This window comes from Agelaius tricolor, unplaced genomic scaffold (genome assembly GCF_023055355.1).
Source record: "Agelaius tricolor isolate 1412-34295 unplaced genomic scaffold, bAgeTri1.0.p SCAF_7, whole genome shotgun sequence".
Classification (NCBI taxonomy): Eukaryota; Metazoa; Chordata; class Aves; order Passeriformes; family Icteridae; genus Agelaius; species Agelaius tricolor.
This window is the reverse complement of record NW_027269267.1, coordinates 2,799,886-2,825,634: the sequence shown is the minus strand read 5'-3', so window position 1 is coordinate 2,825,634 and position 25,749 is coordinate 2,799,886. Positions and strand designations below refer to the sequence as shown.

The window sequence follows — 25,749 nt, the reverse complement described above, 5'->3', positions numbered from 1 at the left end:
CCCCCCTGGGTATTTCAATAAAACTCTGCAAGGGTCTGTGATCTTTCTCTGCAGGTGCTGTGAGACTCCACACAGGATCTGCTGCACAGCACATGTTTCTAGGAGTGAAAAAGGCTTTTAGAGCCACACTGGCCCAACTGAGAGCAACACTCCATAAAGAATGGCACAAAATCACAGCAGTGCTGCTTTTTAGATGGGATATTGGGAAGAAATCCTTCCTTATGAGAGTAACGAGGCCCTGGCACAGGGTGCCCAGAGAAGCTGTGGCTGCCTCTGGATCCCTGGAAGTGTCCAAGGCCAGGTTGGACAGGTTTTGGAGCAACCTGGGGTAATGGAAGGTGTCCCTGACCATGGCACAAGGTGGGGACTGGGTGATTTTAAGGTCCCTTCCCACCCAAACCATTCTGAAATTCTCTATTCAAAGTCAAGCACCTGGGCAGACGCACCAGAAGATTTTTCCCTTTACAGTCTGGCAGAAGAATGACAGCAGCTAGCCAGAAGGGAAAGAATTAGGAATTCAAGAGCTGAAATTCCTGCAGGAAGAAGCCCCAGAAAACACAAGAATTTCAGCTGAAAACAACAATTACCCCAGACCTCACCATGTGCTCCATGCAAAACACATTCGATTAAAGCACTCTCCTCCTCAGTGCACTCTTTTTTTCCCTGGCACACAACCATAACAAAGCTATTTATCTCTAAAGGCTGGGAAACTAAAAAAAAAAGGCCCAGATCATTAGAGGACAAGGTACACTTGAATTAAAGGCCACAGGCACAGTGAATTCAAATGAAATCTGAAGTACCGTTGGTTTTACGTTGCTGGGAGAAGGACACACAATTCCTTGTCTCATTATCAGCAAGACATTGATTTTCTGTGGAAGTGTGCTTGAATTGCTCTTGATAGATATTACAACTTTCCTTCAACAAGAAGAGGATTGGTTCTTTCTAAAAGCTGTTGGCTTAAAAAAAAACAAAAAACAAACCTTCTTGTACTTATTTAATACTTTCCCCACAGCAATGCAATTGATGGAAGAAATAGCTCAGCAATAGCTCATTTTCTCTGCTCCCCCCCAAGTGAATCCATTGCCTCATTTATATCTTTTATCTCCCTAAGATCTTTTTTGGTGCATAAAAAATTTCATTCATTAAACTGCAAAGGGGCGAGGGGGGACGGGATATCTGCCTAAACCCATCTTGTGGAATTTATATATGGGTGTGGATAGGATGACTTGATAAGAAACAAGAGTTTGCTTTAATTTTATTTTCTGTGTAGCAATAAAATGAGGGTGCCTGGCATCCAATTTTTGTGTTAGCAAAACACAATGGATTTAGCAAAGAACAAGGATGATCATTTTATTGATTAACACAGGAAAAGGTTGTGTGTTGACTTAGAGCAATTACAAGAGGAATGATGACTTTTCCGTGTCTTTTTGTTTTCCATGGCAGCCAACGTCCTGGAAGAAGACTCAATGGAGCAGGACATCGAGAGCCCTGTCACAATCCATCAACCAAAGTTGCCCAAACAAGCGAGAGAGGATCTGCCAAAAAACATCAGCAAAGAATGTGCCAAGAGGAAAATCCAGAGGTACGTTCGGAAAGATGGGAAATGCAACGTCCACCACGGGAATGTCAGAGAGACTTACCGGTACTTGACTGACATCTTCACCACCCTGGTGGATCTCAAGTGGAGGTTCAACCTGCTGATCTTTGTCATGGTTTACACGGTGACCTGGCTCTTCTTCGGCATGATCTGGTGGCTCATTGCCTACATGCGAGGGGACATGGATCACATAGGGGACAGCACGTGGACCCCATGCGTCAGCAACCTCAATGGGTTTGTCTCAGCCTTTTTATTCTCAATCGAGACCGAAACCACCATTGGGTACGGTTACCGGGTCATCACGGACAAGTGTCCCGAGGGAATTATCCTGCTTTTAGTGCAGTCTGTCCTAGGTTCTATCGTCAACGCCTTCATGGTTGGCTGCATGTTTGTGAAAATATCCCAACCCAAGAAGAGGGCAGAAACCTTGGTTTTTTCTACAAACGCAGTCATTTCCATGCGGGATGGAAAGCTGTGTCTGATGTTCCGAGTAGGAGACCTTAGGAATTCACACATTGTAGAGGCATCAATACGAGCCAAGTTGATCAAATCCAAACAGACAAAGGAGGGGGAATTTATACCACTCAACCAGACAGATATCAACGTAGGTTATTACACAGGGGATGATCGTCTCTTTTTGGTTTCACCACTGATCATCAGCCATGAGATTAACCAGCAGAGTCCTTTCTGGGAGATTTCCAAAGCCCAGTTGCCCAAAGAGGAGCTAGAAATTGTTGTAATCCTAGAAGGAATGGTGGAGGCAACAGGTAACATTTCTTATACTTTGTATGAGGTAAATGCTTTAATTTTAGCAAGGAAAATCAGTGGTTTTGCTTCGTTTTAAAGGAATCACTTCCACAGTCGTTGCATTTGAAAAAGGAGTTCGTTCTCTGGTGAGCTTCAGAATTAAAAGCATGCCCAGTTTAATTGTCTGTTCCATCTTGCCTAACGGAATTAGTGTTGTTTCTGCTCTGTTTGGAAAATGGGATAGCATCTCTCATTTTCTAAATTTTTCACAGCATGTCACCCAGTTATTTGTCATTCTATTGCAGGAGCAGCTCAACCACAGGGACCTTGTGGGATAAAATTGCTTAGGGAAAAACAAAAAAAAAACAAAAAAAAATTCAATGCAAAAACTCTGTTTGTGATTAATGTGGAAGCACCGTGGTCCTGCTGCTTCCAATCACTCCTGGGTATCTGCAGAACAACTGCCAGCCCTGTGGCATTCCAAGGCTGGATCCAGTAGGAAGTGATATGTTCAGTTCTCTCTCTCTTTTTTTTTTTTTTTTGCCTGCTCGTTTTCCTTGGTTTTTGTTTTAACTGGTAACATGGGGCTTGTTCCACTCTAGCTCACAAAAGGTCTCATCTGAGTTGGTGTTTGACTGGGGCCCCCCACAGGAGTGCACAGAACACTGGAAGCTGGGATGTACAAACAAGGAATGTTGTGTCACCGGAGTCTCGTGGAGGTGCTGGGTGGCTGTTACCTGCAATCATGCAGCAGAACAGCAGAAATCACTTGGTGCAGGGGAAAAATGTGCTTGAAATCCACAGCAAATGCACCACTAAAATAATGTTTCTTTTTTTTTGTATTAAAGCCAGAATTATAGGAGGGTACTTTTATCTGTGTTTTAGAAGCTGGAGGTGTTTTTTTCCTGTTAATAACAGCATCAATGCCTGAAATGAGTAAATATAATCAACACAAGGGAATGGCTATTATAAAATGAAGATTTGATGTGCTTGGGGGATGAGAAAACACTGATTATAGAAATATAAGAATGAGATTTGCCATTTTTCCCCACGACTGCAGCAAAACCCAGCAAAGTTTGAGCATGTGGATTCCACAGCTCTGACAGAGGCACAACCTTTCCAACCCTGACTCATGTTTTGCAACTGGAGCCAGGAAATAAAGAGCAGTCTCTTACTAGAACATGTGTGTGTGTTTCACACATCTATTATGTGGTGTCAGAAGAAAACTGCATTTGTCACCATATAATAAACGTGTGAGACAAAAATGGAGCAGAGGGGAAAAAAAAAAAAACCCACAACAAAAAACTGAAGGGAACTTGGCAGGGAATTTGAAGTGGTAAATGCAAGGCTTTCCAAATTTTCCAGGAAGTAGGTGGTACTGAAGAGAAATCAAGATGAAATGTTTAGTGCTCCTGATCTGTGCAGTAAGCACCGAGATTTCAAACATCTGCATCACCTTCGGGTGAGACGATGGGGAAATTGCTCTTTGTTCCCTGAAACCATCCTGAGATCTCAGAACTGCAGCTGAAGGAACTTGACATCCCAAGGGGGTGGGGGATATTTTCAGGACTGCTGAACACTGTGTTTTCCAGCAAAGAGATTGGCAAGTAGTGGCAGAATAAAAAATGTCTCACCAAAACCACCTACAGGATCAAAAGACAGAATATTTCTGCAGTGCAGCAGATGTGGATTTGTTGGTTTAGAGTCTCATCTCTATTTGTGAGCCCCCCCTTCTCTCACCTCATTTTCCCCCCTGCACACCCCAGGGCTCTCTCCCAGGGGTGTTCTTTGCTGCTCTGTTCTTTGGCCTGGCCACCTCTCCCACTCAGCCACCACCAACCTCCACTGCAGCACAAACCCCCTCAGACTGCTTGGGCTGGCAGGGTTTGAGATAAAATCACATCTGTCATTATCTCAAACCTTTGCAGTCCTTATCAAGAGAGAAACTGAATGCAGTGAATTTGGAAACCCACGGAAGATATCCAGGATTAAAGAGTTTCCCCTGCACTGGATGGGGTCCGTTTCCCATTTTAGGTTGTTCTGTTTGGGTAAAGTCTCCTGCTGAGTGAGATATGAGCAGAGGGCATCAAATAATGCCAGAATTACCAGCACAACTCCTAAAACATATTTGTGCATAAGTAGCTTCTTGTGCTGTGCTTTGACCCCTTGCACTGAGTTATTTTTGTTGAAGGTACATTCAGGCCAACCTTCTACCAACACTTGGAATTTTCACTCTTTTAATTTACAAATATTCACACAAATATGACACAAATTTACAGAAATATTACAAACATTTCTGTTTATTTGCATGCTGGCAAACACTGAAAGCCGATTTTGGCAGTCAAATACTCACCTTTCCTTCTCCCACCTGCTGCAGGGTGAGAACAGGGAAAGAAGCTGCTCCCAGCAGCAAAGCCCAGCCCTGCATTCCTGCCAGCAGAGTTATGGAATCCAAAATTATAAAATTATAAAGGCTGAAGCCAGGGAAATGTGATGTCACCTACAGCAGTGTCCCCATTTGGTGTCACTGCTGAGGGATCCAAACCAGGCTGAGGTCATCAGGTTGTGTCATCCATCAGAAAAGCCACTCCCAAATCTGAGCAGGGAAAAACAATCTTTTCTCTGTTTTCAGAGCTTCCCCGCTCAGATGGAGCTTCCATGAGAAATAAAATGGGAAATGATAAGGGTAAACCTTTGCTAATATTGTTATTAATTATTGATTCTGCTTAAATTTGACTCGACAGGTAAATACATTTATAATAATTTCCACACTGAGTGCTCCAAAATCACATTTATCTGTTGTATGAAACACAATTTTTATGGATTGTCATGGGAATTCTGCATTGTGTGTTAGGACAGGAAATTAAGAAGAATGCATTTTCTTAAATGACATTAAAATAATGAACCTAATTAAAATTCAGCAGAAAGTTCAACTCAAGGATCCCTTAATTCCCCATGGAAGCATTGCCATAACTTCCTGAGATGCAAAAAGAAGTGGATGTGTCTTTTTTGAGGCACATAACAAAGTATTATCCCAGGGACAATCCCTACACCTTGATTATTCCCATTCTTTCTGCCATGAAAATCACTTTGAGGGCAGAATCCTCAGCAAGGCATCTTCCAAAAACATGAAGTCAATCTGACTCCTTCATCCAGCACCACCAAACACTCAAAGTAAGCCTGGTTTTTAAAAATACTTGTTATGGATCCTTTCAATATGCATTTTTTAAATGTATTTATTTACAGCAACATTCCAAAATATGTCTTTGGATTTGAAGGATAAAACTTTTGCAAAGATTTATTTCTGTGCTTTTCCTGGTGGTGGTGCACATCTCTCCAGGGGTCAAAAACATTGATTTTGGGACAGCAAAAGCACATTAGGCTGCTGTGGAACCACTGAGGAGCCTTGAAAATGGGGGGGGAAAAAATCCAACCAACCTTCACTGCAGCTGGATGACACATCTGGAATTTCCACAATTTTGCAGCCCATTTTCCAGGGTTTTAAATGTAAAATAACCTACAGTTAGGAATATTTTATGATAATTGGATCCTAGCCATAGGCTTAAGCTTTTTAAGCCTTTTTCACCTGGTGAAATCTATTTCTAAGGGAAGTCTTATCATCATAAGCAAAGTAGGTATTTTAAAAAATTAGGCAAATGTATAATTTTGATAAGGAAATAGACCCATAAGGAGGAAAGGAAAGCCTTTTAAATTTGGAAGGTGCAGTGGGAAGGTCAGGTAGTGTACAATAGCCAGAGAAACTGAGAGAAATAAACTCAAAGAGAGAGAGAGATGAAAATAAAAGGGGGGCAAAAATGGTGAGAAAGAGGAAAATTCTGAACAAGACTTGTGAAGTTGTATCTGGCCAGTGGGATGCACTTGGTGACAATCTGGCAATTCCCTCTGCCTAAAAATAAACATTTGAGCACTGAGCAGTTCCAAGGAAAGAAAATGATCTGCACATTTGTAGCTGTCAAAAAAAACCCCAAAAAACAAAAAAGCAACAAAGCTAGCCAGAGAACTTCAGGTTCAGAGGGATAATTTTGCAAATAAACTCAGAATAGGGTTCATTTACAGTTCTGACACTGGGGCAGCTTTGAGAGCAGCATCTGCAGCAGGTTTTACAGCCACAGAAACAACCACACTTGCCAGCTGTGGAAAACATGTGTGCAAAGCAATAAAATGTTCACTTGGATGGTTATTTATACAGTAAACAGTGTTATCAACCAGACAAATATTGTATAAAGCTGTTGCCCTCTTCCCTGCAGCCCCTCTGACTGACTGGTTTATTGTGGGTTTGATTTCTCTGGGATGAAATGCCATATTTACCCCTTGGCCTTGCCCAGCCCTAGCAAATGTCTCCCTCTGATATGGATTTAAGCAGTTCCAACCCTTCAAAACCTCTCAGCAGACTTTGCTCTCTCTCCAAATAAAAATTGCTGGGGTTAGAGTTTCTCACTTGAATTTTCTACTGCTCTTCAAGGAAGAAATATTTACCCTCTCCAACTGCTTCTTGAGGGCATGCAGGTGACAGGAAGAAAAACACCAGGATTTCTCCCACCTGAGTGTTTCTGCAAGAGAAAGGACAAAAGTGGGTTTGATTGTGCTCCAGGATGTGACTGAAATGCAGTTTGAGCAGGGTCAGGAACAAGTGGCTTCTGCTCCAAACTGGATCATCTTCATTCCAGAAATGATCAGACCACAAGGGCTCTCCAGCCTGCAGCTTTCCTTCCTATTTTTAGGAGTTTTAACATCTCCTGCTGCTGGGTGCTAGACTTGGACAAGGTTTGACTTCTCACACATCCCCACTTCCCTGGAGTTGCCAGCAATCCCTTTCACTTCCATCCCATTTTAATTTTACTGAGTCTAACAAAGCATTCCACTGGTATTTATTCTCACACAGAAAACGATAGGCATTAGCAGGAGGGGAGCTCTAAATGCCAGCAGGGAAAGAAATTCCCATCTCATTGGCATGTTTCCTTCAGGAAGATTTCTCTACAGGTGGAAAAAGATGAGTTTCATTGCTGAAGAGGATTGTAAGACTTAGAGGAGGTAATTACAATTTCACAATAGTCAAAGCTATGAGGAATAGCAAGAAATCAGGGAGCAGTGTTTGTGGGAAATAAAAAGGAGATGCTGATTAGGAATATTAAAGCTAAAATGTTGCTGGATCTCACTTTCAGGGAAAAGGGATTACACATTTGTTTAACAGCTTTACTCTCTGGGTAGTGCTGTACTTTGCAAGCCTGTTATGAATGTTTGAGAATGGCTTTTTGTCCATCTCTCACACCTTTCTCACCAATTAATTCCTCAGCTTTTCACAGCTCCAGCTGCTTCCTCAGCCCTAAATGTTCAAATAGGATATTCAGAATCAAGCAGTAACTCATACTAAAAGGTAAGATCTCTAAAAGACAGGTATTTAGGGATTACCTAACAGATCAGATATTAGGAAATAATTCTGTGCTGACCACATACCAGACTTGCACAAGAAGAGCTTCATTTTGCACCTCCTGTCTTTGCAATCCCTCCAAAGTCTCTCTGGGCTTGGAGAAAGGGCAGGTCCCAGTTCTTTCCACACTCCCACAGCCTCCCCTGTCAACATTGTTCCTTCCTAAAGCAGGGCCAAGCACAGAGAGGTGCCCAAAATCCTGTCTTTGCTCATCACTGCTGAGCCTGCACAGGTTATTCCCTGCAGGGCTCGTGATCTCCATGGCCAGAGCAATGACGGGATCCCAAAATTTCCCTTAACTCTGGCCCTGCTTCGGCTTTCCAAGCAGAAAGGCACAGTGGGAAGCTGGGCTGGCACCCTCTCCATTGACCAGCAGAGTATTCCTAAAATCCTGGGATCCCAGACACCTCAACTCTTCCTAGAATCCAGTGATTCCAGACACCTCAACTCTTCCTAAAATTCTTGATTCCAGACTCATAAACTCTTCCTAAAATCCTCTGATTCCAGACGTTTAAACTCTTCCTGAAATCCTCTGATTCCAGTCACATAAATTCTTCTTAAAACTCCATGATTCCAGACACCTCAACTCTTCTTCCTAAAACCCTGTGATCCAAAACACTTCAACTCTTCCTACAATCCTCTGATGCCAAACACTTAAACTTCCTAGAACCCTGTGATTCCAGATGCTTAAACTCTTGTAGAAACCTCTGATTCCAGACACCTAAACCCTTCTTCCTAAAATCCTGTGATCTAAAACACTTAAATTCTTCCTAAAATCCTGTGATTCCAGATACTTAAACTCTTCCTAGAATCTCATTATTCTATACACTTCAACTCTTCCTAAAATCCCCTGATTCCAAATGCTTAAACTCTTCCTAGAATGCTCTGATTCCAGTCACATAAATTCTCCTTTAAACCCTGTGATTTCAGACACTTAAACTCTTCTTCCTAAAATCCTGTTATTCCAGATACTTTAATTTTTCCTAAAATCCTGTGATTCCAGACGCGTAAACTCTTCCTAAAATCCTCTGATTCCAGTCACGTAAATTCTTCTTAAAACCCTGTGATTTCAGACACCTAAATTGTTTTTCTTAAAATCCTGTCATCCCAAATTCTTCTGAAAATACTGTAATTCCAGACACATAAACTCTTCTTCCCAAAACCCTGTGATCCAAAATACTTCGACTCTTCCTCAAATCCTCTGATTCCAGACACTTAAACTCTTCTTAAAATCCTATGATTCCAGACACCTAAACTCTTCTCCCTAAAATCCTGCCATCCCAAACACTTAAATTCTTCCTAAAATCCTGTGATCCCAGATATTTAAACTCTTATTAAAATCCCGTGATTGCAGACACTTCAAGTCTTCCTAAAGCCCTCTGATTCCAGACACTTAAAATCTTCCTAAAATCCTCTGATTCCAGATGCTTAAACTCTTCCTAAAATCCTGTGATCCTAGACACTTAACTCTTCCTAGAATCCTGTTATTCCAGACACTTCAACTCTTCCTAGAATCTCATTATTCCAGACACTTAAAATCCTCTTAAAATACTGTGATTCCAGACACCTAAATTCTTCCTAAAACCCTGTGATTGCAGACACTTAAACTCCTCCTAAAATCCCGTGATTCCAGATACTCAAACTCTTCCTGAACTCCTGTGATCCAAAACACTTCAACTCTTCCTACAATCCTCTGATGCCAAACACTTAAACTTCCTAGAACCCTGTGATTCCAGACACTTCAACTCTTCCTAAAATCCTCTGATTCCAGACACTTAAATTCTTCCTAAAATCCTGTGATTCCAGACACCTAAGCTCTTCCTAAAATCCCATTATTCCAGACACTTGAACTCTTTTTAAAATCTGTGATTCCAGACACATAAACTTTTCCTAAAATTCCGTGTTTACAGACACTCCCACGCTTCCTAAAACCCTGTCATTCCAGACACACAAATTCTTCCTAAAATCCTCTGATTCCAGTCATATAAATTCTACTTAAAACCCCATTATTTCAGACACTTAAACCCTTCTTCTTAGAACCCTGTGATTCCAGACACTTCCTAGAACCCTGTGATTCCAGACACTTGATCTCCCGTGCTTCCAGCCCAGTGCCCAGCTGGCAAATCCAAGGGAGGGTGCTCTGCAGAGGGCAGCCCATCCTTATGCAGGTCAGAGCCTCCCCCAGGCAGGATGAGCTCACTGCACATGTTCCACCTTCTCTGAGTGCAGATGTGATTCCTGAGCCCCTCACAGATGTGCTGGGGGCCACTGGAGTCCCTTTTCCATTCCAGAGCACTTCCCAAGATGACACCAGGAACCGGAGCGTGCTCAGCTTCCCCCCTTGCTCCAGGAACAGTGTAAAGAAAAAAAAAGGGATCAGCCCTGAAATATTTTCCTGGAAAAGGAAAGATTTTGCTGGTATTTCTAATTTTAGACTTTCATTTTTGGTCATCTGGGGTTTTTACCTGCCTGGAGATGATGGTGGTGAAATCCCAGCATGGATTTGAGTCAGGGCAGGGTCTCGCCCCTGGAATTTTGCTGGAATGAACTGATTCTTTCAGGCTGATGACCTTGTTTGCTCAGCTTGATTTCCAGATATGAAACCTGTCTGGGGAGCCTGCAGTTCAAAAGCCTGGGAGTATTTTTGCTGAACTCTGCTCCCTCCCATATTTCTAAAAGATCTTTTCACTTCTCCCCATGGTGCTTATGTACTTCCAGCTGTATGATATTCTTTCCTCCTGTCTCCCTGAATTGTAATGAAGGATAAAATGAAGGTTTTTAAGAAAAGTTTAAGGGTCTGGAATCACAGGATTTTAAGATTTTTAGTGTCTGGAATCACAGGATTTTAAGATTTTATGTGTCTGGAATCATGGGATTTTAAGAATATTTTAAGTGTCTGGAGTCACAGGATTTTAAGAAGAGTTAAAGTGCCTGGAATCACTTTGCATTACACACCCTGATAACCAGAAGGCCCCTCTAAAATTACAGATATTTACATCTGTTTCTAAAGAATGTGAGCAGAGAGATTATTCACCTTCAGCAAAAAGTTGTCACAAAATTGAATAGAGCAGCAGTTGTAAAGCCAAAAGTGACCTAAAAGCTTAGAGAATGAGCAAAGTTGTGAATTAAACCAGAAATTCAAACTCAACAGTTGATAGATTAAAAAGAACAAGGCTATGGACTGCAGAAGCACCACTGGCTACATAAAGGACATGGAAAAAATACAGAAAATTCATGAGTTTAAATTCTTTATCCTAGAAAGCAGCTGCCAGCACTAAAAAGTCCCATTGTGGCACAGTTCATAAAGGTCATGGAAAAAATACAGAAAATTCATGAGTTTGAATTCTTTATCCTAGAAAGCAGCTGCCAGCACTAAAAAGTCCCATTGTGGCACAGTTCTTGGGATTCCCAAGGCCTCTGAAAAAAGTCCTCAGGGGATTTAAGGGAAAACAAATCACAAAAAAATTGCAATGATCTCAGTGGTCTCAATCACAGCATTCCAAGGAAAATCAAAGTTTGGACTCCCTGCCATGCCCTTGCTCACTCACTCCCTCTCCTTCATTCCCAATATTCCCAAGAATGATGTAAAGAAAGTCACAATTCTCTCCAAGATTTCTTTGCTTCCTGATTTTGGCAATTTTTCCTTAGTTGGGATTTCTGTAGAATGACATGAACCTTTAGCTTGAAATAAAATGGGATTTTAATAAATACAGGATTGTTGAATATGAGATATCCCATTCTTACAACTTACACCAGAACGAAACCTGATTTAAAGAAACATTCAAAACAAAGCACAAAGGAAGGAGATCTCCAAAACCAAAATTCCAGTGCTTATGAGGAACATGTTTGAGATACCTGAGGAATGCTAAAATTTGATTCAGAAAGATGAATTCAGAGGGAATATATGCCTGAATTCCATGAACTCCCCAGAAATGAGTAGTGGGGAGGGTAACTCACACTCTGGGGTATTTTGTAGGCTCCTCCCAGCAGTTTGAATTTACAAAGTGATGAACTGGACAAATAATCTCCACTGGCAGGTCTGAGGAGGATTTATCTCCCACCAGGAGCAAAGTGAGGTCAGAGCAGCCCAAATCTCTTCTGGAGGACATTCCATGGTAGGGGCCCAGTCTAAAAGGGGAGCCAAAGCTCCAGGGATTTGTCAGGGAATTCAGAGGTGCAATAAATGGAGTTTTAAAGATTTTTAGAAGAGGGTGAGGATATCCAAGAGGATATCAGGATGTGCCACTGATGTCACAAAAGTGGATAGAAATCCCCTCCAGCCTAAATTTGCCTGTGATTATAAAACTCCACGCTGGCTCCTCCTTGTTTTTAATAACTGTGAAGAATTGAATGGCTTTGAAAAATTCATAGCCCAGCTCAGAGCTTTCATTGTTCTCCTCTGTCACCACTGGAGAAATTGTGGATTAAGCATCTCTGGCATCTTTCTGCCCCTCTGGAGGTTGAGATGAGTGTCCAGCATGGATTGGCCATGGATTGCCTGCTCCTCTCTGGCTGCCAGCAAAATAACCCAGCTACAAACAATTGCTGAGTTGTCATTGTTGTCATTGTCATCATTGTTATCATTATTGTCATTGTTATCATTGTTATCATTGTTATCATCATCACAACTGTGTCTAACAGGACATTCCAGACTTTTTGAGGGGAGCCTTAAACAACATCAAGGTTGACAACTTTGCTTCCACATTTCTGACTGCTGCAGACCAAAGTGAACTGGAGAGAGAGAGAGAGTGAGAGGGGGGGACTTCCCCTAAAAAAAAAAAAAATCCATCTGACTGTGGCAGAGCTGCCAGGCACCCCCAGAACAAAAAAAAGATTCAAAGATTTATGAGTCAGCCACTCCAATTAAATTGTGCTGGCACTTTTTTTTAACCAGCCATTAGCTTCTTTTTTTTTTTTTTTTTTTTTTTTTTGCAACCTTGCATAAGTATTAATTTATTACACTTAGATTCTCCAGAGTGGGAAAAACCCCCATCCATTTTCATCATTTTCCAATTCTGTTTCCATTAATCTCCTTTTCCAGTGGGAAGACAACAAATTAGCCACTTTTTTCAGATATTAAGTGCAGCAATGAGTCTCTAGCTGCCAATAGGGCTGTGACAGATGCCATGAAAAAGTGCAGAGGAGTCCAAAGCCAAAGGTTTTGAGGCAGTCAAAGGTTCTTGTCTGGCCAAAAATCTGCTTCAAAGGCAGCAGCCCCAGCTCCACAGCTGTGAAGGGGAGGAGGCTTTGCTTTGCATTTCAAGGAAAATGCTCTTCTCCCACCATGAATCAAGGGCTGAATCTCCTCCTTAAGGCACTCCCATCAGGGCTTGATCACAACTAAATCAGGATTTTAAACCCCTCATAATTACTCAAGATCCAAGGTTTGAGACATAAAACATGAATTTTAACCCTGCTACACCTTCCTTTACCCCCCAAAGGGATGTAAAATACCCATGAAGCACTCAAAAGCCACCAGTGATAGAAATTCAGTCCCAAACCCTCCCCTCCCAGTGTGGATCCAAGGTTTCATGCACAGTTTTAATCCAAAGCCCTCCCAGACCTGTGGAGCAGGACTCAGTCTCTGGTGGCCTCTGAGCTGGGACCCTGAAGGACTGAATTGAGCTGTGCAGTGCCTGTCAGCTCCTTAATGGCCTCAGAGAAGAAGTAATTAAGGCTCTAATGAAGAGGCAAATGGAAGGTTAGAAGCAGATGAATGTTTATAATCTAGATAAAGTACCCACACTGGAAGTTTTGGCTTTGCAAGATCTGAGGTGACTTCACAGCCATGGGAGGAGGAAGGGTGGGTCCAAGCAGGGTGTCCTTCCCTCAGGAAATCTGTCCTGCAGATGGATGGAAAGAGCCATTCCACGAGGACAGACCCAACAAACCCGGAATATTTTACTGTACAAACTGTCCATGGCAAATAGAGACACTGGAATGGACAAAAATTCTCAGTCCGTGGAAATTCTTCTTCCTCTTTTGCCTTTCCTTGGGTTCTGAGTCCATCCCTCCCACCACACTTTCCCTCTATCATCTGTGGTTTGATGCTTAATCTGTCACCAAGAAAGGAACCAAAAGCCAAAATTCCAGCAGGTGTAGCAGGGCCATTACAAACGTGGGCTAAGAATTCCATTGGAGAGGTAACAGAACTGGAGCAGAGATTCCTGAAGACACAGATCTCAGGGCAGCTCTTTATGGCAGCCAAGACAGAGATCCCATCTCTCCTAAACCTCTTTTCATTATATTGTGTAAATATCACACCCAGCACAACAGAGTAACATGGTAAGAAAAATAAAATTAAAACATTTCCAGGAGTTCCCCTGGAATTTTTTTTTTGTGCAGATTAAACTCTTTCACTTCTTGCTGGCAGGACCCAGGGGACAGAGAATCCTAATAGTTCAAAGTAGTCTTCTGAAGAGTCTCTGCTGGGGAAAAGACACCAGTCAAACTTTCCTGATGTCTCCAAAGTGGCCAGAATCCAATGCACAGGAAGCTTTAAATAATCAGAGCAGTTTCTGCCCAGCACCTTCCCCCCAAGGGCTGCACCACAGCCAGGGCACGAGGAGCTGGGGCTGTCGACCCCTCGCTCCTCAGCCAGCTCTGATTTCCAGCTTTATCCACTGGGACATGGGAACAGCCTGAGGGCAGCACAAAATGAGCCTGATTATCCTTTAGGGGCTGAAATCAATCCCCAGGGATGCAACAGCAGCCAAGAGAGAGGTGGAAATTCTTGGGTGATTTGCACTGAGAGTAAAGGGGAGCTGTGGGACTGAGGAAAAAAGGGAAAGAATTAAAAAGAAGAAGAAAAAAAAAAAAAAAAAAGGGGAGAATAAGGTTAGATGGGATATTGGGAAGGAGTTTGTTCCCTGGCAGGGTGGGCAGGGGCTGGGATGGAATTCCCAGAGCAGCTGGGGCTGCCCCTGGATCCCTGGCAGTGCCCAAGGCCAGGCTGGACACTGGGGACAGTGGGAGGTGTCCCTGCCATGGCAGGGGTGGCTCTGGGTGATCCCTAAAACCCCTCCCAACCCAAACCACTCTGGGATTCTGGGATTCTCTGGCTGCTTTTCTGTTTGAACCTGTGATTCCTTCTCCCCTCACAGCACTTTTCCCATCCTTTGCCCAGTCCTCACACCAGGCAAACCTCGTGCCATGGCTGTTGTGGTTTTGGCCCATCCCATTCCTGGCCTGGTGCATTGTCCTGTGAACTGGGAAAAATCCCTTGGAGACCTGGATTTTGCCTCAGTCCCTCTCCCTTTGGCAGTGCCAGGACCCAGGGAATGGCTCCCAGTGCCAGAGGGCAGGGCTGGATGGGATCTTGGCAATGAGGAATTGTTCCCTGGCAGGGTGGGCAGGGCTGGGATGGAATTCCACCCCTGGATCCCTGGCAGTGCCCAAGGCCAGGTTGGACACTGGGGCTGGAGCAGCCTGGGACAGTGGGAGGTGTCCCTGCCATGGCAGGGGGGGCACTGGGTGACCTTCAGGGCCTCTTCCAACCCAAACCATTCCATGACTGTACAATATTTTACCAATATCATCCCTGTCAGGTAACCAGGCCCCTCTCTCCCCCCTCAGCACACCCTCAGTGTCCCACAGGCACCTGGGAGAGGTGAGAACACCAAAACCTGGGCACTGTCCTGCAGGGATGCAGGAGGGACCCCATGGAGTCCCCAGAACTCCGGGCAGTGCTGAGACAGCTGGAGTAGCATCCTTCAGTCTTACTCCCCAAAATTGCAAGGGGATATCAGCATCCCCAGGCAGGGAGATGATGTCAGGAGCTGATGTCAGGATCCCCAGCCCAGGGATGTCACAGGGAGAGCAGCTCCCTTCAGCCAGACACCTTCCAGGTGAACACAGCTCCACAAACCTTATCTGCACTATTCTACTTACTGCAGGGCTGGAGAAGATAAGGAAAAATCCATTTTAAAGCAATTTCATGGAGGATGGCCATAACTTACTTAAATGGACAAAATACACAACATACCTGTAGGTTGTTTGGACAAAAGGAGAAGAAAAGAGCAGGAGGAGCAGGTGTAGTGGCACAAAAATGACACTTAGCGTGCAACTGGGGCCATGAAAGCCCAGAAAATGCAGGTTGTGCTATTAATCCATGCTGGTGTTTATAATATGTGTTATAAAGTGTTTATCATGAGACCCCGTGGCATCACACTGGAAGGAAATGATGAGACCATGCTGATACAAAGAGGATATTCCAAGCAGGTGGTGGCATTAGGCAGCAAGTGTGTTTTCCATAGATGTCATGTAATTACAGTCAGCTCAGGCTGGGAAATCTTGTAAAAAAGTATTATTTGTGCTGGGGTAGTTTCCTTCTGTTCTCCAGGCTGGAAAATCTTGCCTTTTTTTCCATTATTGTGAGCCTGAAGGCTTGGTGTTAAAGAGACCCTGGGAACAGTTGGAGTCTGTCAAGGAAGAAATGTGATTTTCTCAGTGAGTTTTGAGCCACAGATTGCTGGAAAAGCTCTGAGTTCATGAGATTGCAATAAACACCAGGAAAGGGCCTGGGCTGAGGCCACTCAAACACACATGGTCACTCAAATCCCAGGCAAGATGAGTTACAAGGTCCTCTAACTCTTTTTGTGGATGTGTGGGAAGAAAGGTTGGAGGAAAACAGAGGGATTGATATAAATCAAAACTCACTTGCTAACACCGAGCACCTCGTGGTTGTCATTGGGGTTAAGGTTTAATATCAACCAATTCCTCCACTGCAGACTCAGAGACCAATAATTGTGCTCAGAAAGGAAGTATCTGCTCAGTATAAAGCATTTTCCATACAGATTATTGTTTATCTTCTTTTCCTACCGGTTTAAACGTTGCACAAGTCTGTCAAGGAGGAGAAAAGGAAATTTGCTGGTGCAGAAGGGTTTGTTTATGGCACAAAAGCGTTTTGATGGTAAAACACAGCCTTTTGGAAGGCACTGCTGCTGCCCAGAGGACACTTTTTTGGTCTCAAGATGCCAAGATCCTGAGCTGGAGCAGTTTTCAGAGCATGTGAGAGCACTTGTGTTCACTAAATCAGCAGAAAGATTTGTTGCTTTGAGTCAGGTCTAACCACGTCCCCACCAGGGATTTTGCATAATCACTGCACTCAGATTTCACATCCAGACCAAAAGATATCCCACTAAATCTATCCCATATATTCTATTTATTAAGGGTTGGTGCAGGTTTTCTGCTTCCTCCCCCCTGTATCATGTTAGAACAACGGAATAAAAGATCCCTTGATTATGAAAAAAATGTGAGCAGTACTTCAAGTTCTGAATTTGAACGCCCAAATTTTGCACAACGGGCTTTTCTCCCACATTGGAATGAGATTCTGAGGAGGGGAAATGCTCAGATCTCAGTCTTTTGACATTGTTTGGCTTTGGGTTGATCCCACGGAGAGAAAGCAGTGACAAGCCCAGCACAGGTGCCAAGCTCCCAAAAGCAGGATGGGCAGCAAAGAGAGGAGCAGAGGGGTTGCAGGTTCAGAGGTGGAACCTGCTTCAAACAAGAACAGAACCTTTCAGCATCAACCCAGCATTGCTGCCTCTGCAGCTGCTCCTGCTGCTGTGGGCACGTGCTGAGTTATCCTTTGTCTTGGTTTGAGAAAGTGTCTGCTGAGGAAGGCAGGAGCCTCCCCTCAAATGGAAAATGCAAACCCCCACCCTCTGAATTATTATAATTTTGAAATTAAGGGGCTCTCAGGCAGAGATATGGGAATAGGAATAACAGTTCTTTATTAGGGAAAATTAAAAATACAAATGCAATAGTACAAACAAACAAAAAACCACTGTCAGAGTGAGAGCAGTCCCTGTCCCCTGTGTGTCAGGGGGTGGCACAGCCCCATCCCATGGGGGCTCAGCCCTCCTGCAGTGCCAGCTGTGGCTCTGCTGGAGCAGGGATCCTGCACAAGGGGGGAGTTTTCCTCTGCAGCTCCAGGGCTGCTGCAGATGGGCCTGGGCTCCCTCTGGCCATGCAGGGCAGCAGAAGCTGCTCCTCTGGCAATGCACTGGGCAAAGGCTGCTGGGCTGTCCCAGCACCTCAGATTGGATCCAGGTAGGAATGCTTGGCTCCTCCCCTGGGCAATGCAGCATCTCCCCATGGGATGATGGGATTGGATCAGCCCTGCAGGGACACTCAGTGGCCATGGACAGCAGAGATCTCCTGCAGGGAGGATTGGCTGTGGGAGAGAGAAAGAAAAAACTGCCCCAGGGACAGCAGAGAGCTGCCCCAGCTCTGACAGATGGGAACAGAACACACAGCCCCTGTTACATCTTGTAACCTGAGACATCCTTGCTGGAGCAGCAATTTCTGTCCAAAAAATACAGGAACAGCATCACACAGCCTTGAGATAAAACTCAGATTGGGCCACAGGAATGAAACACTTTGTGACAGGATCAGAAATGGATCCCTGGTGTGACACAGACACTGGCACAGCCCAGGGGGACAGAGCAGATCCCTCCCTCCCATCTCACCCTCTGCCTGGTTGTTCCCACACCTGAAGAAGTGAGCACACAGCTCCCCCAGACTTCAGCTGCACAGCTCAGTGATAACTGAGACTCATTTTTAGGCAATTTGCATGGATGGGAGCAATTAGAGCCAAGGCACATCAACAGAGAACCAAGCCCTGCATCTAATGTTGGTAATGCTCTTAATAATAACAACCCCCCTTTCCTGGAAGAGAACATTAAACCTGTTCAAAATACAGTATTTTTTTCCAAATGATAGTATTTCTCCCCTCCTACACCACATCTACCTTAATCATCTGACTCCCACATAGCTGGCTCGACTTCAATGACAGTCTCCTCTACTTGTTTAAAAGTCATGTTATTTCCACTGCCATCAAAAAGGCAGGATTTTCAAGTGAAGTTATTAAAGTTTCCAACACAAGGAACAGTGCGTGGGTGCTGCTGAAGTCAACTCTCAGGAATGAAAAAGAGATTCCTTCACTTCTACCAGAGGATTGAGCCTCCCTTCTCTCTGGGGCCAGACTACACCTGTATTTATGATGATGTTGTTTCTGTCTGCAAAGCATCTCAGAAGTATTGTCTGTTCCACACGGAGCACAGTGATCCAAACTTGAATTTACATCAGGAAAAAAAAAACCAAAAAATAACTAGGGACCAGTCCTTCCTGGTGCTGGATGAATGGAAAAACACTTGGGTATTAATGTGTTCAGAGTCTTGTAGCCAAAATACAAAATACTATAAAAAAAAGAGGCAATGGATGAACCAAACTTCCCCCTGGAAGCTCCACAAGGCCATCCCATCTCCTTATCTGCCACCCAGAGCCCTGATTTGTTACAGCCAAGAGTAATTAGGTCTAATCCACTGCCTGATTCCCACCCAGCTGCTAAACCCCTCATATTGGACACAGAAGAAGGAAATTTTAATACTTTAATTGGAAAAAATCCCTTCAATGCTGACCTACAGCTGTTCACCTCCAGCTCTGTGTCTGTGCTGACACATTGTGGGCTTTAATCAACTTCACTGAGTTTCAACAAGTTTTTGCAGCAGCCCCCTGTGCAAGCAGAGGCTTTGTCAAGGGACAGTGGTTTATTCACTTGGTGCCACTGAGCTGAGAGATGAGGAATTGATCTCAAAGCAATTCAGTGTTTTGGGAGAGTTTCAGCTCCTTTTCCACAGAGCTTCCTCAGCAGCTGTCAGATCACTGCAGGGCTTCATTTGCTGAATCCACCTCCCTGCATTTTCACCTCATTAGCTGCCCTTTCACAGGTCCTGTTCAGTCCCTCTGAATTCAGCGGGATCAGAAAGTGGAGGGATGTTCCAGCTGCTGCAGCAGGAAAGGTTCATGAACACTGCATTATGCAGCACCTACACTTGTAATGAATTAAATCCTCCAGGTTCATTCATTCCTTGTTTCAAAACCTGTCAGAGCACCTTAATCAAATTACAGCCTTCACTCAGCTCAGGATTACACCTGATGGTGTGTCAGTCTGACATTCTGCCATCCTTTGATGAGGAAATAGAAAAGAACAGACAAAAAGGAAAAGGAAATAAAGGTTTTTTTCTATCAGAAGTCATCCATCCCTTCCCTTCATCAGCAGAATTGTATGCTAGCTGTGGTGGCTGTTGTTTTGGGTTTTTTTTAACTTTGATCCATTCTATTTTGCGTTTGTTTCAAAAAGATAAAGTTAAAAATATCTGGCACTTCTGATGGCAGCTATTGAGTTTCAGTTGTCACAGGAGTTTATTCCTCAGTCTTGCCTCTGTACAAACAGAAAAGTTCCATTTTGACCACCTTTCCCCAGGATGGAAACAACCCACAGTTTTTTGGGTCCCACAGAATGATCACCCTGAACACAAGCACAGGTTTAGATTCTCTCTAGGGATGGGATGGCAGGTGAGGTGTTTGGCATTCTGCATGGATTGGACCCCTGGATTTATGGCCAGTGTTGCTTTGGGTAGGAGATGAAGAGGGGCCCAAAGTCAGTGGATTCACCTGAAATGCAGGGGAACCACCAGCTGCTCTTGAGACCTGCCCAAAATCTTTAATTCTGAACTAATTCCAACGAAATTCTTCCTTCAGGAGAAAAACACCGACAGCAGCCTTAAGCTCTTGGTGTGGAAAACATCTCTGGAGAGCAGATTGCTTGTCTGGAGTCTGGGTGGGGGCAGAATTCAGCTGCAGCAGTGAGGTTTGACCCTTGGCTGTGTGGCAGTGCCCAGCCTGATTGCCCATTCACTGCTGCTCCTGCTCCAGCTGCTGTGGGCAGCTCGGTTTGTATCCTCATGGCAAGGGTGAGCCAAAGGGAGAGCAGCACTTGGGCTCTCACAGTCCCTCCTCCAGTGCCTCTCCCTGGCTTGGAGTCTGATTTAGAGCAGCAGACTAAAATTAAAATTAAAATTAGAACTGTCCAGTTGAAGTTGTCACAGCTGATGTGGCAGTGCCCTGCTGGGTCACCCTCCTCCCCCTCACAGCCCAGAGCAGCTGGTGCCCTGCTCAGCCCCGACCACAGCCACGTGCTGACACCAAGAGAGAAGAGGGAATTGTCTGTTTAGTCAGCACAGCTGAGGGGAACAGCAAAAAGCAATTTATCCCTCTCTGGTCTTCACGCCTCCCTCTGAGCATGCAGTCCAAAGCACAGGGACCTGCTTTGGGTGGAGGGGTGGTGGTGATGCCTACCTTGGACTCTTTTAATGCTCTTCCACTCCTGGGGAATAACGTTTGTTCCATCAGTAGCATATTTTTGTAAAGTAAAATCCTTTTTGCCCTCAGAATGAGAGGGGGTGGTGGCACCTCTCACCCCACGCCTTACCCTGAAGGATTTTCTCAGATTCTGGGTTTTTGGATGGTCCCTTCTGGCTGATCCCTGTTTCCTGGGACAGGGGAGAGCTCCAGGAGCAGGAGCAGATTGCTTTAGTGCTGTTTTGCCCCTCTGAAGCAGCACAATGCAGCATTAGCACAGGGAAGGATCTGGTCCATTAACTTTTGAAATGAGCTTATCAAGGGAGATGGCAGCGCTGGTGGGAAAACAAGACATTCAAAGCTCCTTGCAAATCCAAACTCTCCTCCTCTAAAGCATCACACCTCATCAGCTGTGCTTGTAGCTCTCTCTCCTACAGATGACAGGGTAAAAAAAGGCTGCAAAGTGGATTTTCTCCCGCGGTTGTCATCTTAATCTCCATCTTTCTCCTGTTAGCAACAAGCTCCAGCATTATCCCAGTTTTGCAGTGTCAGGGCTCTGACTGTGCTCCCTCTTTGGAGAGAATTGTTCACAGCAATTCAGCTCAAGGTACCACAGGCCAGGCTGGCTTGGCTCAAACATGGCACAGTATAAAGTGGAAAACTGTGGGATTGTTGCCACATTATTCATGAGGTGAATTAAACCTTCTAGAGGTGAACAACACCAGGCATGGCATCCTCATCTTGGGGTTGTTTGCTTTGGAAGGTTCTTTCTGTTGTCACTCTGACACATTTGCATTCAGAAAACATCCATGTGATTGAGCAGCCACATGAAAAACTGGAGAATTTCCCCAAAGATCCCAAATGGGATCCTGCAGAGTGATTCCATCCCCTCAGAGAGCTTTGCTACCTGCTCCCATCCAGACTTAATGCACTCCCTGCTGAAAGCCAAGTGATGCAGCAAGAAGAAAATTTGGGCTTTTGTGAAGCTTGGTTTGGGTCTTGCCTTGTTGGTGACTTTGGTCCCTTTGGCTGGCTGGAAACCTGGGCAGTGGAGCCACTGCTGGGCCCAAAAACACCAACACAAGGAGCCTGTTCACAAGGGAATGCCAGTCCAGAGTGAGGGGGAGCACAGCTCACAGAGCCACAGGGTGGTTTGGGTTGGAAGAGACCTTAAAAATCACCCAGTGCCACCCCTGCCATGGCAGGGACACCTCCCACTGTCCCAGGTGCTCCAGCCCCAGTGTCCAGCCTGGCCTTGGGCACTGCCAGGGATCCAGGGGCAGCCCGTGCCAGGGCCTGCCCACCCTCACAAGGAAGAATTTCTTCCTAATATCTGATCTAAACCTGTAATGTTTCAGTGTGAAGCCATTCCCTGTGTGCTGTCCCTGCATCCCCTGGAAATTGTCTCTCTCCAGCTTTCCTGGGGCTCCTGCAGGCCCTGCAAGGCCACCCTGAGCTCAGCCCAAAGCTTCTCCTGTGCAGGTGAACAATCCCAGCTGTGCCAGCCTTTCCTCCCAGCAGAGCTGCTCCATCCCTCTGCCCATCCTGGAGCCTCCTCTGGGCTGGCTCAGTGTCTCACTCTCAGTCAGGACAGTGAAGGATTCATTAATCTCCTCCTCTTTCAGTGATAAACACCCCCAGGGACACACAAACAACCTGTCCACGTTCCCAAGGAGATTTATTAAGTGAAAGCCTTCAAACCTGACTGAATTTTGAGGAATGTTGGCCTTGAATTCTGTGTCCAATCACGGCAGCAGCCCCTGATTAGCTGAGCTTTTATCCCTGAGCTGCCACCTGAGAGAATCACAGGAGGTTGCATTCATATTCCTGCTGAGACCAGAGCAAACCCTTTGCTCTGGGATTAATAATGTGTTAAGCCACAGTTCCAAATTATTTCAACTTTTCAATGGTTATGGGAACATTTACAAGACTGATGGCTGGGCCTTACACTGCCAAGAGGCTGAAAGAGCTGTCATTTATTACAGGGATTTCTTGTAGCCAAATTGTGTAACACTACCCTGCTAAACTGCAGGGAAAGAATTATGAGCTTTGCCACAGCATCTTCCCAAATTAGAAATGGAGTGAAGCTTTCAGCACTACAAATGTTTTTGTGAGTGGAGAGAGGGAGGAAGTGAGGAAATGCCATTAGACTTCACCAAAAATACAAAACCCCAAACATTTCTGGACTGTGGTGGTGCAGCAGAGATTCACTGCTTGGGTTGGCTGATTTAATCCTGTCACACCACGATATTTTGTGGTGATTTTTTGCTCAGTTTCACCATGTGTTTGTAATCATGGAATCTCAGAATGGTTTGGCTTGAAAGGGGCCTTAAAAATCATTTTATTCCAGCCTCTTCCATGGGCAGGGACACCTCCCACTATCCCAGGTTGTTCAGAGTTCCATCCAGCCTGGCCTTGGACACTTCCAGGGATGGGGCATCCACATAACCCAACCAATTAATTGGAAATTAATTCATGATTTCCCAATTATTTTCTTGTGACAGCTTCTTAACCCTCCCAGTGCTGCTCTGAGGTCTGTTAATTGTCTTCTCCCTGCTGCCAGTTAAATTCTCTTCTTTCCTTCTTATGACACAAGGAATTCTCTCCTTTAATGATAATCAACAGATTTCATCAGGCATTTGAAGGGACTGAGGATTTCCAAGGCTCCCACATGAAGGATTTGCTAATTTTGGGCACGGGGGAAGGTGGAGTCACTGCCCTGGGGTCCCTGCCCATGCCACAGGCCCCCAGTGTCACCCCAGCTCCCCCAGGCAAAGGCTCCATTATTCTGTGAGAAGGAAATTTGCAGTCTTGATTAAAAGGAAGAGAGAGCTCCACTGCACAGAGGAGAGGAGAAGGCTGAGGAAGCACAAATGCTGCTCCAGGAAAACACTTTGGTGTTCTGTGACTGTTGCATCTGATCCTCCTCCTGTTCCCCAAACAACCCATCCACTTTTGCCACCCATACCCTGCCCTGCTTGAAGCAGAGGAGAGAAAAGGTCTTAGGAAAGATGCTGAGATCTGCTGAGACCCCAGCACTGAGCCAAAACTTGGACTGAAATTGCAGGACCTGGAAAAAAAAAAAAAAAAAAAAAAAAAAAAAAAAAAAAAAAAGTTGTTCCTAAACTGTTGTTCTCCATGAAATCTAAATCAGTGCTCCAGGTCAGAAAATCCTCCTGGTTCCACCAAAGGCCAACAAAAATCCAGCTGGCCCAAATTCCACCTGACATCAGGATGTTCAAATCCTCACCACAGCCTTTCTTTGCTGCCCATCTTCCATGAGGCCTCAGGTCAAGTTCACTGTTCCCTTCGTCAGCTTCCTCACTGGAAAAGAAAAATAATAACAAATCCCTACCTCAGAGACCTCCAGATGAAAGGTCATGAAATAAGAAATAAGAGGTCATGAAATAAGAAATATGAGGTCATGAAATAAGAGCCAAATATTGCTGGTCCTGTTCTTTCTGAGCTTCAATAATTCATTCCCTGCTGGGCTGCTGGATCCCCATGCAAACTTGCTGGCAAAATAATTTCTGTGCCTGTATTGTTGTATTTCCATTGACCTGCACTTCCAGCAGAATTGGAATAAAATGTAATTGGAAAATTGATAGGAAACACAAGAACAGAATGATCTGGGTTGTACTGAGTGAGTTGCATTCATGCTCTGTGGAAGCAGGGCCCAGCATGTGCCATGTGGAATGTCAGGGTTTAGGCTGGGATGGGGTTGTTATATTCCCAATTAATCTCCAGTACTCACATTCCTACTGGGAATAAACAATTGCTGGTTTGTCTCCCTTTTCCCTTTAGAAATGTGTGATTAATGTGAATAAAGAGTCTCCATTTTCTGAGACAGCTGTGAGAAGCTGAGCTCAGCTTGGCCAGGCAGGAGCTCAGCCTTGGTGCTGATTGAGCATCTCCTCACCTCAGGGCCCAGACGTTCAGCTGTGCTTTGAGGAGAAGCCAAGGTGGCCCTGTTGATCTGTCACCTGTCCCAGAGCACTCCCAGATTTAGGGAAGGGCTTTGTGCACAATATTTGCTTCTTTTGTCTCTCTGTTTAAAATAAGCTCCTCTTCTTGGATCACACGGTGAGGGCAGTGCTGGGTGTTTGATTTGGCAGCCAGGGAAGAATTCATTGTGGTGGGAGGAGAGAAGGGCTCAGAGCTGGCTGGATTCAGCATTACCCCAATGTCTTCTTGAACATCTCCCAGGCTCACATCCCTTTTATCACCTGCCTTGTGTCCTGCCTGTCCCATGAGTCCTCCCAGATGTTGTGACTGACTCTGCAGGAAACACCAGAGGGAATAAACCCATCCCTGAGCTCCCCCAGCACCCAAACCTGATCCACTGCAAGCATGGAGAGAATCACAGAATCCCAAATTGGTTTGGGTTGGAGGAACCTCAAAGCCCATCCAGTGCCACCCCTGCCATGGCAGGGACACCTCCCACTGTCCCAGGCTGCTCCAGCCCCAGTGTCCAGCCTGGCCTTGGGCACTGCCAGGGATGCAGGGGCAGCCACAGCTGCTCTGGGAATTCCATCCCAGCCCTGCCCACCCTGCCAGGGAAGGATTTCTCCCTGATATCCCATCTAACCCTACTTTCTGTCAGTTTGAAGCCATTCCCCTTGTCCTGTCTAAGCACTTGGCAAGTTTTCAAAGAGACCACATCAAATTTTATTTCTGTTTCCCACGCTGGAGGTTAAACACACTTCAGGAACCCAGCAGGAGCCAGGGGATGCTGCCCCATGAGCAGACATCTGTTAGGGTGTTTGGGACTTAGCAAGGATCCCATGGAGGTGTAAAACTGTGGAGATCT

The 25,749-nt window shown here is 44.9% G+C and overlaps 1 protein-coding gene across 2 annotated transcripts in view; it reads left to right on the top strand.

Moving 5' to 3' along the window:
- KCNJ6 (potassium inwardly rectifying channel subfamily J member 6) overlaps positions 1–25,749 on the top strand; it is a 174,744-nt gene that overhangs the window by 133,459 nt on the left and 15,536 nt on the right. For both annotated transcript variants that reach the window (XM_071430135.1, XM_071430134.1), the window contains one exon: positions 1,444–2,364. In XM_071430135.1, coding sequence (XP_071286236.1) covers positions 1,467–2,364 — 898 coding nt within the window. In that variant the 5' untranslated portion in view covers positions 1,444–1,466. The remainder of the gene's footprint in view (positions 1–1,443; positions 2,365–25,749) is intronic.